Consider the following 11362-nt stretch of genomic DNA (forward strand, 5'->3'; position numbering starts at 1 on the left):
GGGGCGGACAATTTCCCTTGGAAACTAAATGACTTATTCTTCCAATGCCAGTTTGCAAAATATATATTGTCAATCATCCAAATAAACTCTACCTTATATCCGCTACAAACACTTGCAAATATTTTTGAAATTTGGCTTAATAGGGTGGATCATAGGTTTAAATTACTTATTAGGATGGGAGCGTTTACCGTTATTTGGTCACTTTGGCTGTGTAGAAATGACAAGGTTTTTAACGATAAAAATTCCACTCTTATGCAGGTTATATACCATTGCACCACTTTTCTCCGTTCATGGTCGTCTCTTCATCGTATGGAGAACTACAATCTTTTTACGAAGGTGTCTACACGGTTGGAGGAATTTTTATCCAACATGGGCGACAACATAATCTCAGGATTGGACCTCCACCGCCTTAGGAGTCGATACAGTTTCATCTTTGATTTCGTGTATCAAAGCTTTCTTTTTTGTATTCGTACTTTGAATGTTCATCGGCTATGTGCATCTTAGTTATGCAGAGGCTGGATGTAATATTCAATCTTTTGAGTAATAAATAGCGTTTTATCAAAAAAAAAGTGTATACACAATAGGAATATCTAGAAAGTTAAACCAACCATCGTGAAATACACTCTCATATATGCAAGGGATATTGTAGATGTTGATTGTTTCCTATATACCTGGTCAGATTTTAGTAACTTTGACTTTGATCAATGTTAAAACGCTGGGTAATTTAGAAAAGTTGGAGTATGTCAATTAACGAACTATGAGTTTATTTTACCTCAAAATAAAAAACTATGAGTTTATTTGGTCGCGCTCAAACCAACTTCTGTGTTAGAGATATATTTGGCATAGGTATATTAGGTAGTTTAGGATTTGTAATCTCGGGAGTGGTGTTTTGGAACATGGGTGCGTATGCTTCCTATATTTTGAAATGCATTTTACATACATTTTGAATTTCAAAAAAATTGGAACAAAAAGTTTGCACGTACATCTTTACGTGCTACACGTTCACAAAGTCGTTTCATAAAAAATCGACTTGCCATTTGACGTGTGTAAAAAAAGACAAAACTCAGTGCTAAAAATAATGCTTTTCGTAAGATAAGTTTTCTCTTTTTTACATAGACCATATAAAATATTATTTTTTCGTGAAACTTGACGAACGCACGTATATTATGGAGATGTACATGTAAAAAAAATTGTTAAATTTTTTTAACACTTCGAAATATGATTTTTTGGTAGAGGGAGCATACGCACCCGGGAGCCGAATTGAATTTCCGTTGTAATCTCTACCTACCATATCTCTAGAAGAACTATCTTAGCCTCCAAGTTTTGTATCCTATATATACTCGCCCCGAGAGGTTCAATACACATCCAACATATTCCGCCAATCTTTCTCCCTCTCTATCTCTCTACATGGTATCAGAGCGGCGCCGTTCTTGACCTAGCCGCCGCACAAGCTTCCACGCCGCGCCGCCCCCGGGAGGTCGATCTCCATGATCTACTCCGGGGACCGCGCAACCCGTATGAGGGTTCGTCCGCCGATCGGTTGATTGACCGCCCTCGAGTCCTTTTTCCGATCTTTAAATCGGTTTCCTTTTTTGTCCGTCGGTCGCTAGATCGACTTTTTATTTTTTTGGTTTACCGATCATTGATCGAATTAAGTGGCCCACCGCCGTCGTCACCGCGCGCCTCTACTCCGACATCAGCATCAACAATCTACACCGCCTCAACGCGCCCTCCATCGTCGTTGCGCCTGCTCGGCTGGCTGCAACACATCTTGGCTGGCTGTTGCTTGCCTCAGTAGGCTGCTGCGGCCTCCTCCTCGGATCGTCTTCGTTGCCATTGCTCGGAACTACATCGACAATGCCGCTATCGACTCCGATCTGCGTGTTGTCCACGCCATGGAGCGTACAGCGCCGCCGTTGGTCTGATCAACCGATCGCACACATGTCTCCGCCAAGCACGTTCCCGAGCACGCGCCTACCACCGATCGAGCTACGTGTTGCCGCTGCGTCGCCCCTTCGGGCCGCAGCGCCTCCGCCTTTGGTCCACGCTACCGGCCTTTGACCTGCCTTCCTAGGCGTGTGCGTCGTTGGTGGCCTTCCGTCGCTGCACCAACTCGCGCCCTGTGACTACGCCGGCCCCTCGGGCCGTGACAGTAACCGTACGCAGTCTACTTCGCCGTTCCCGCGCACCGATGTCCTAGGCTACTACCGTGCCACCCCCACGGTGCAGGTCGCCACCATCCGCGCAAGGTCTACCCGCCGGGTTCTTCCTCGCCTACTTCCAGTACCACCGCCGCACCTCCACAGGTAACCTGTATGACCACTTTTGGTCGTCGCAGGTCTCGCCGACCACCTCTACAGTCTAGGCGTCCAGCATGGCCACTCATGGCCGCCGCTGGTTTCGCCGCCTTCTACGTCTCCGTCCACCACGACCTTGTCGCCAGCGTCATCGTCTCGTCTCCGACTACTTCGTCTACTCCGACAACCGCGGACTGCATCGGCACCTCTCCCTCTTCGCCGCTCTGCGTCTCACCACCGCTCTAGAGGCCTCCTCTGTTGGTCTCCCCTGGCGCATGGTCCATGATGGTCCCTTCCCTCGTACTCCCGGTATTGGCAACACCGGAACGTGTCTTCGTCCCCGACGCGTCCCCGAGCCTGGCAAGCTTGGATCGGCGCCTTGTCCCCATCAGCTTCGACGTCTTCCTCGGCATCGACTCTTCTATGACTGCCTCGACCGCGTCACCGACTTCGTCTTTGCGTACTCGGTTCTCGCAAAGTCGAAGTATGCCTTTGTCACCGACGTACGTCTAGTTCTAGCAAAACTAGGGCATCACCTCGTCCTCGACGGCTCCGACTGCATCGACTTCGGCGCCGACACCCTCTTCGACGATTGCCTCGACACGTCTCCGTCACTCTCCTCACGCACTATGCGCTTGCGGCTTCATGTGCGACTACCTCGACATCGACCACGGCATCCCCTCGCACGGCTACCCTGACCAAGGTTGAAGCACCCACGCTCTCGGCTACCTCGACATCGGCACAAAGGGCTATCACCTCGCATGAGCACCTCGGCTTTTTCTACAGTCCAAGCATCCGCGACGCGACATCGTTCACGACGCTCCCGCTACGACTGCGGGGGAGTGTCAGCCCGTTGGTTCCTACCTTCGGCTTCTCTCCACACTACTGTTGTTCACGTCACTACCGCTACGACTGCGGAAGAGTGTTAGAGATATATTTGGTATAGATTTATTAGGTAGTCTAGGATTTGTAATCTCTACCTACCATATCTCTAGGAAGGCTCAATACAACATCCAAAAAGCTCAATACAACATCCAAAAGGGATATCTTAGCCTCCAAGTCTTGTATCCTATATATACTCGCTTCGAAAGGCTCAATACAACATCCAACATATTCCGTCAATCTTTCTCCCTCTCTATTTTTCTACATTCTGTAAAAGCTTTCTCGATTAGAGAAATACTGCAATTGCATCGGCTGCTGGAACTTGCATATAAAAGTCCCAATAGAGGGGCCGATGAAACACACGCACAGACTCACATCAGGAGCGACAGAGTGGTGTGCAGTGCAATGCTCGCTTCCTTGTACACGTACACCACTACCGCTGCACTTGTATCTCTAGCTGAGCAGTTTCTTCTTTGCGTTTTCGCGAAAAAAAGCTGAGCAGTTTCTTCAGCAATCAACTCCGGGATATGGCTCCTGTCTACTCTCGCTCGGTGTCTGCTGGTGAGTCCTAAATCCATCTGTATTTGCCTCCAGCAGCATGCATCTTTGTTCTTTTTTGCTCGAAAGCATGCATCTATTATGGAATATAAATTATTCATTTTCCAGCGGCATATAGATTGGGACCATGAATGGTGTCATAGTTGCAACAGATGGAGATTCGTTGGTAGTACCTCGGTTCCCAAGTATACAAAGTTTTGACAGTTTAAAAAGAGGCAAATGTCTTATTTTAAAGAACTGAGGCAATACTTTTCAATGGGCATATAATGGTCAGGACTATGTCCACGCAAGACAGTACATGTGAATCTTAGGGACACTAGGAATAAACACATGGTTATGCAGAAATTTCATCAGTTCTTATAGAGAATAGTGTGCAAATTATGCCGAGTACTTGTCTTGAATTGCCTGTGCTTCAGTTACTAATGATGTGCCTCCACTTTTGTCCGGAGCAGATTGCAATTTCACCTAAAAAATCGATGAGTGGGCATTAGATGTTAAACATAAATCGAGAGAATCCTTTACAATAAAATGTAAAAATCCAAAAAAATCTTTATTCTTACAAAGTTACGCTTGAGATGTGAGCATATGTTTCAATTTATTTTAAGTGTAAAAGAGAACCATGAAACCATTAAATATTCAAAAAAAAAAGTCTAGATTTTTTGGGGGAACAAATCCAAAAGTCCATGAGATAGGAAAACATTAAACATATTTAAGAACTTTTGGAGAACTATCTTTTAATCAGATAAATATTTCTTAAATATAAAGACATACTTGATTAAATTCTTTCATGGTGTATTCTATAAAATCCTCTTCTGCCGACATTTATTATGGATTCGATGAAGTAGAAACTTAAACCAAGCATGTCACTAGTTTTATAAGGTTTCCTAGTATTTTCTAGAAAAAATACTTTTCTATTTACACGCATGGGTGTGTGTGTTTATGCCACTGTCCGTTTTGCTTTTATACGCGGGTATAAAGTTGAGTGGTGTCTAGTGCCTTGTACTCCCTCCGTTTCAAATTGATTAACTCAGATTTAATTCAAATGTACTAGACATGTTTTAGTGTGTAGGAGTAGAGACTTAATGTTTATCAAGAAAAAAACAAAAAAAGAAATGCAAATAGTTTATTAAAAATCAATAAAGAAGGAACATGTCTAATGGTGGCGGCAAATCCACATCCACGGACACGGATCACACCACACCAACCGAGTCACCCAGGCTGAGTGGCTGACCCCACTATCAGCCACTCAGTCAGTCACGCACCTCACCTCGCCTATGCCCGCGTGCCACCTTCCCAACCGAAGCCCAGCTCGCCGCGCCGCCGCTCGGATTGCCGGCGACCTCCCACCCAGCCCGTACGCCACCATCGTCTAGGCCTCCGGCGGAGTCACCGTCATCGCCGGACTCGCATTGGTGCATTGCCGGCCCCGTCCTGATCGCGATTACGTTCCAGCCTTCCCGGTAATCCTCGAATCAGAACCCTTCCTTATTACTCTTCCATTTCTTTCATTCCACAAAAAACGTCGCGTCTGTAAGTCATAACTTCCTCTGAAACCACAAGACGACCAAAACCATCTCGAATTTACAGGCTCGCGTACCCTGCACTCTTTCCTCTCTTCTTTTTCCTGCAATTTTCAACCAGAGGACATGGCCGAGAACAAGAATGTCTCGTCAGTTTCGGCACGGGGACGCACACGCGCTCGGTGCCCGGCCGTTAGGTGCCATTGTTTGTTCTTGTGGCACAGCCATGCGATTCGCTCCTGAAAGCGACGACTCATGTTCTTGTGCGGATTCTGCACGCAATTCGTTTTCAGCTCCGAAAGTTCGTGCATGGCCTTGTGCTCTTGTGGACATGCGTCGCTGATCATTACAAAGAGATGCGTTTACTTACAAAAAGTTGAATGGGACTGAGAGGAAAGGTTAGCGAGAAGACTTGCACTTCTTGTTTGTTTTGTCTGACCGTGACCGTGATAGGAAGGCTGCCACACAACTGCCGTATCAGTTGCAGATGTTGAGTTCCAGCCATGCTTGAGCCTGATCACTAGAAAACCTGCAAACTCACTGCCTAGCTATATCGTGTTGATGTTGTCTGACTGTTTGGCTAGAGAAGCAGGATACTTTTGTGTTCTTGCTTCTGATGGCACAAACCAGTAACAGTTTAGCATAACAATATAACATCCTTAATTTATTTCGGTAATTATCCATAAAAAAAATCCAAATTTGTGCTTTTTTGGGTAGACAGTCATTAGATTCAATCCCCTCATAGAGAAATTGATCTAAACCCCTCTCTATCCAAGGGTTTGGGCATCATCTCCACCGATCCTAACAGGAGTTAAATATGACCATGACATGCAAATTGAGCACATCCTATCGTGCCGTGCCACCGATGATTCTCGACAGCGATCTCAGTTGTAGCTAATTCATTCTGCCAAGGTTTCAAGTGAAACTGGTAGAAGCTTCAGTTCTTGTGGCATGCCCTGCCCGCTTGGGCAGCATTCCTTGCAAAATTTAATTAAATTAAAATTGCTTGCCAGTTGGGACACTGGGATCCTACTGAATCAACACCCGAGCATTTGCAGTGAACTAATCATCTTATCTACTTCCTACAGTAGGTGTTGCCTGAATGTTCTTTTCATTCCCCTGCTTTGGGACTCTGTCACCGGAGCCTAGAGCCCACGCCAGGGTTACCGGCAGACAAAGGCAAGATTCTGCCATTTGTCTCTAGAACTCTCTGTCCAACATTGCTATATTGGTCGGTGAAGTTCCGAGCGCCACAAGTCTGGAAGATCGATTTCCTTGGTTATCTTGCACGCATATACGCCACAAAATACATGCTAGATGTACGGCGTCGAGTTGCGCATGTACGCTTTCATTATCAGGCACGTAGTGACTCTTTCGTTTTCAAGCTACCAGAAACCTTCTTATATATAGGCATACATCAGTGAGATGGGCAAAGGCGTATCCTTGTGATTTTCAGAAGATCACAACCAGGCAGTTTGAGTTCTGCTTGATTTTCAGCATTACATAGAACTGAAGAATAGGCGAGGTATATATTACCAGTCACTGAGGATCGATAATGTCACACTGCAGAGTTTGCTCCAGTAAGATATTCTTCTTCTTCTTCTTAATTATGGTCAAGTAATCGTCAAAAAAAAAAAGATGGTCAAGAACATTACAGAACTGAAGAATAACCGAGCTAGCTCAGCCTAGGAATCTAGGATGCTTTCTTGCTCTGCTTGCTTTTGTAGGTTAGCCCTGTTTTGGTTTGTTTCATGGCCATGCTAGCAAGTTTTGTTTTGTTTCTCAGATTCTCTTACTCTATTAGTAGTAAGTTTTGGCGTCCTTCTTCTGATACAGTACAATAAAATGACGTGCATCTCCATGTGTGTTGGAGAAACAGAGATTCAAGAGAGATCCTTGGAAGTTCTGTTGCGCACCTGCCACTAGCAATGTGATCGTTTCTCTGAATGATGCTTCGTATGCCTTGCAGATTTCCCGAGGTTGATGGTGGAGGCCGGCGAATCGGCGCAAACGGCCGGTGGTCATGTCCCCGCCAGCCGCTCCGCCGAGGAGCAGGCCTTCAGCTTCAGGGTAAGTCTTGTAACCGGATTCTTTCTTCGTGTCGTCGATCAGACCACGAGGTCGTTGAACAGTTGCGTGCCGGTGTAGGAGCGGCACGGCCACCCGACCATAATGGCGTCGCCTGACTTGGATCCAGACTCGCCGTTCGACGCGTCTGCACTCCGCGTGGCGGCACACCCGCTCTCTATTAGCCTTCCGGCCTCGCCGTCCAGGTTCGACGTCGTCCGGACGGAGGCAGAGTTCCCGCCGCGGCAAGCCGCCGCTAATGTCGTCGCCCCGGACGAGTCGTCGCGCATGCTGTCGCTTCCGCCGCGGCCGCCGCCGATGGTTTCCGTCGCGTACGAGCGTGTGGAGAAGGTGATGTTCCGGTCCCAGCCCATCCCCGCCGTGGCGTCCGAGCTGCCGAACGCCGGGAACTCTGGGCAGTTCCTGGCGGTGAGCGACGACTCGATGAGCCGCGGGAGCGGGGCGCGCATAGGAATGGGAGGGACGAGCAAGACGCGGCGTGAGAGGGACACGAGCTACGACTCGTTCAAGACGTGGTCCGGGAAGCTGGAGAAGCAGCTGACCACCCACCTTCGCGGCGTCGTGAGGCCGCCGCCGCAGCAGCAGCAGGAGGGGGAGCCCATGGAACAAGACCATGACGATGCGGCGGCGACGAGCGGGCGTCCGTACTCGACCATGACCATGCCCAGAGTCCAGCGCTTCTTCGCGGCGCTGGAAGGCCCCGAACTCGACAAGCTACGGGTACGGTACCTTGAGCAACAACTCGTTACTACATGGCTAATAAACGCATTGATGGGACAGAGGACCTCACGTGTCGTGTTTGCTTTGCGGCGGCGCCGCCGCGTTCGTCTTGGTGATCAGTCGTCGGAGGAGCTGGTGCTGCCGTCGGACAAGACGTGGCCGTTCCTGCTGCGGTTCCCGGTGTCGGCGTTCGGCATGTGCCTGGGCATGAGCAGCCAGGCCATCCTGTGGAAGAACATCGCGATCGCGGCGTCGACGCGGTTCCTGCACATCACGCTGCGGACGAACCTGGTGCTGTGGTGCGTCTCTGTGGCGCTCATGTGCTTGGTGTCGGCGCTGTACGCGTGCAAGGTGGTGTTCTACTTCGAGGCGGTGCGGCGGGAGTACTACCACCCGATCCGCGTCAACTTCTTCTTCGCGCCGTGGATCGCGTGCCTGTTCCTGGCCATCGGCGTGCCGGAGCTGGTGATGGCGGAGAGCCTCCCAGGGTGGCTGTGGTACGTGCTGATGGCGCCCATCGTGTGCCTGGAGCTCAAGATCTACGGGCAGTGGATCTCCGGCGGGCAGAGGCGGCTGTCGCGGGTGGCGAACCCGTCGAACCATTTGTCCATCGTCGGCAACTTCGTTGGCGCGCTGCTGGGCGCCATCATGGGGCTGAGGGAGGGCCCCATCTTCTTCTTCGCCGTCGGGCTGGCGCACTACATCGTGCTGTTCGTGACGCTGTACCAGAGGTTGCCGACGAGCGAGACGCTGCCGAGGGACCTCCACCCGGTCTTCTTCCTCTTCGTGGCCGCGCCCAGCGTCGCATGCGTCGCCTGGGCGCGGATCACCGGCGAGTTCGGCTACGGCTCCCGCATCGCCTATTTCATCGCCATGTTCCTCTACGCATCCCTGGTACGTACATTCATAGCTCGGATAAGATATACATGTCGCATGCATGGTCGATCGATCATATCACCAGAGACTGATTATTGGCGTTGCGTGTGTGTGCAGGCAGTGCGGATCAACATGTTCAGGGGGTTCAGGTTCTCGCTGGCGTGGTGGGCGTACACGTTCCCGATGACGAGCGCGGCGATCGCGGCGATACGCTACTCGTCGGAGGTGAAGAACGCGTTCACGCAGGCCATGTGCATCGCGCTCACCGTGGTGGCCACGCTCACCGTGACGGCGCTCTTCCTCACCACGCTGCTGCACGCCGCCGTGCACCACGACCTCTTCCCGAACGACATCTCCATCGCCATCACGGAGCGCAGGCCCAAGCACACCATCGCCGAGCTGAACGAACTGCACAGCAACAAGGTCGGCGGCGCCGACGCCGCATGCAGAGACCTCGAGGCCGCCGCGATGACGGCATCCTAGATGTGCACCGATCGATCACCTATGAGTCTATGATGCTTGTTGTCTAGCCCAAACAGCAGGATCCACGGACCTACATAGATAAATTATTTTTGTTTAGTAACTCCGCGACCTTCAAGTAACACCGTCGTATATCGAAGGGAAATGCATGAGATACCATCAACGAAAACTCGTTTCTAAAGGCAACCATACATGGGTAGGAGTGCCGTCTACCACATATTATGCTTTGAGATGGGTGAGACTATTTGTCCTCTTTTTAACAAAACTGAAACATAATTGAAACAAATTTAAATAGTACAAAATGTTTCACAAGTTTTGTAAACACGTGAGCAACATATGTGAAACTTTGTGAAACATACTTTGAATAATAAATATTTTTCACAAATTTCAGACATGTTTCACAAATTTCAGACATATTTCACAGATTTTCAGAAACTAGATCAACACATGGGTGACTTCAGCGTGACATCATCACTGTTGTACCTACCGGAGCTGGTAAAATCATTGCGTTCATACCATCAACCCAACTACCGTGGCTCAACTCGAAATGCCAGGGCCCGGGGAATGGTTCCTGCGTGCTCTGCGAAATTTGATTGGAGTGTTGCTCGCCAACTACTTGGGTGTAGTTGGTGCCCCACCTCCTTTGTTTAATTCTATGCGATTGTGTCTAGCTTCTCGGGTAGTTTTAGACGCATCGTTTGGTTCATATTTATGGCGCAATCTTGGACCCTTTGACTATGTCGAAACAAACTAACTATTGAGGGCTAGGGCTTTAAAGCACCCAACTGACATCATCTTTAAATCTTTGATTTGCCTGCAGCTATGGACGCCGATGGCAAGACCAGCGGACCGTCCGTGTCTAAGGCGGGTGGCCAATGATCTAAAAGCTATTCACGCTGCAAACGTTCAACCTGATGCTCCTCCAGCTGGATCCAACTCTCATCGTGCCTAGTGTTGTTGGTTGTTCTGTGGTTCGGTTTGTTATGGGAGGCTGACCACATTTTATATGCTTGTTTCTTTGGCTAAGCTGTATGCCACATCAGTTGTAAAATCTTGTTCGAATCCTCGGGGCTTTATTAATTTAAAGTCGGACGTTTTTATCTAAAAAAAAGATACCATCAACCCTAATACATTTGTCTAGTCTGAAGACCTTAATTGTGGAATTGTGGCTCTGATCATTACCCTATGATAACATGAAACATGACAATAGTATCAAACAAGAGGTATTAGCACCCCAGGTACAACAACTTGTCTAGGAGGAGCAAATTTATTCAACAACTTGTAAAAGTCAATGCTGCAGTACACAAACTTGCATTGAGGGAGCAAATAGGTACAAAAGCAAAAAAAAAGATACCATCAACCCCAATACATTTGTCTCTTCTGAAGACCTTAATTGTGGAATTGTGGCTCTGATCATTACCCTATGATAACAGGAAACACGACAATAGTATCAAACAAGAGGTATTAGCACCCCAGGTACAACAACTTGTGTATGAGGGGAAAATTTATTCAACAACTTGTAAAAGTCAATGCTGCAGTACACAAACTTGCAATGAGGGAGCAAATAGGTACAAAAGCAATCAGAAAGTGACATGTGGTATTGAAAACTTTGCAAAAAGATCCAAGTTGAACTTGAGACTATGACAAATCAAGCTATTTGTGCGGAATGAGGATTCGAACTCACGACAAAGCACCGCAGCAAACACGCACCAGCCACTACACCGCGCACCAATTGATGACATTTGTTAGACATTGCCTATTTTATATTTAAACAATGAATACATATTTAGGATTGGACTGCACCACATCTAGGTTTCCGATAATGAGCCTACTCGTGTTCGAAACATAGAAGGGTGAGGCTCAGTCAGATGACAAGGATGACGAGCAACGATGGATGGGTGGCCCTGGCGTGGCTGGTAATGGGGAGGAGGAGCATGATTC

At 48.4% G+C, this 11362-nt stretch overlaps 1 protein-coding gene across 1 annotated transcript; it reads left to right on the forward strand.

The window, feature by feature from the left end:
* The first annotated feature begins 3555 nt into the window (after positions 1 to 3555).
* On the forward strand, positions 3556 to 9591 carry LOC127341973 (S-type anion channel SLAH2). Its single transcript, XM_051367915.2, has 5 exons — positions 3556 to 3740; positions 7227 to 7327; positions 7406 to 8065; positions 8186 to 8959; positions 9059 to 9591. The coding sequence occupies exons 1-5, from the start codon at positions 3707 to 3709 to the stop codon at positions 9422 to 9424; spliced, it is 1935 nt and encodes a 644-aa protein (XP_051223875.1). The 5' UTR covers positions 3556 to 3706; the 3' UTR covers positions 9425 to 9591.
* The last annotated feature ends 1771 nt before the right edge of the window (positions 9592 to 11362 follow it).

This window comes from Lolium perenne, chromosome 3, assembly GCF_019359855.2.
Source record: "Lolium perenne isolate Kyuss_39 chromosome 3, Kyuss_2.0, whole genome shotgun sequence".
Taxonomy (NCBI): domain Eukaryota; kingdom Viridiplantae; phylum Streptophyta; class Magnoliopsida; order Poales; family Poaceae; genus Lolium; species Lolium perenne.

What these genes read in the sequence shown, in the direction of transcription:
- LOC127341973 (XM_051367915.2), top strand. Translation starts at nt 3,707, where the DNA reads ATGGCTCCTGTCTACTCTCGCTCGGTGTCTGCTG. An exon ending in CTCTCGCTCGGTGTCTGCTG is followed by an intron (nt 3,741 to 7,226) that starts GTGAGTCCTAAA and finishes TATGCCTTGCAG; the next exon opens with ATTTCCCGAGGTTGATGGTG. An exon ending in AGCAGGCCTTCAGCTTCAGG is followed by an intron (nt 7,328 to 7,405) that starts GTAAGTCTTGTA and finishes GTGCCGGTGTAG; the next exon opens with GAGCGGCACGGCCACCCGAC.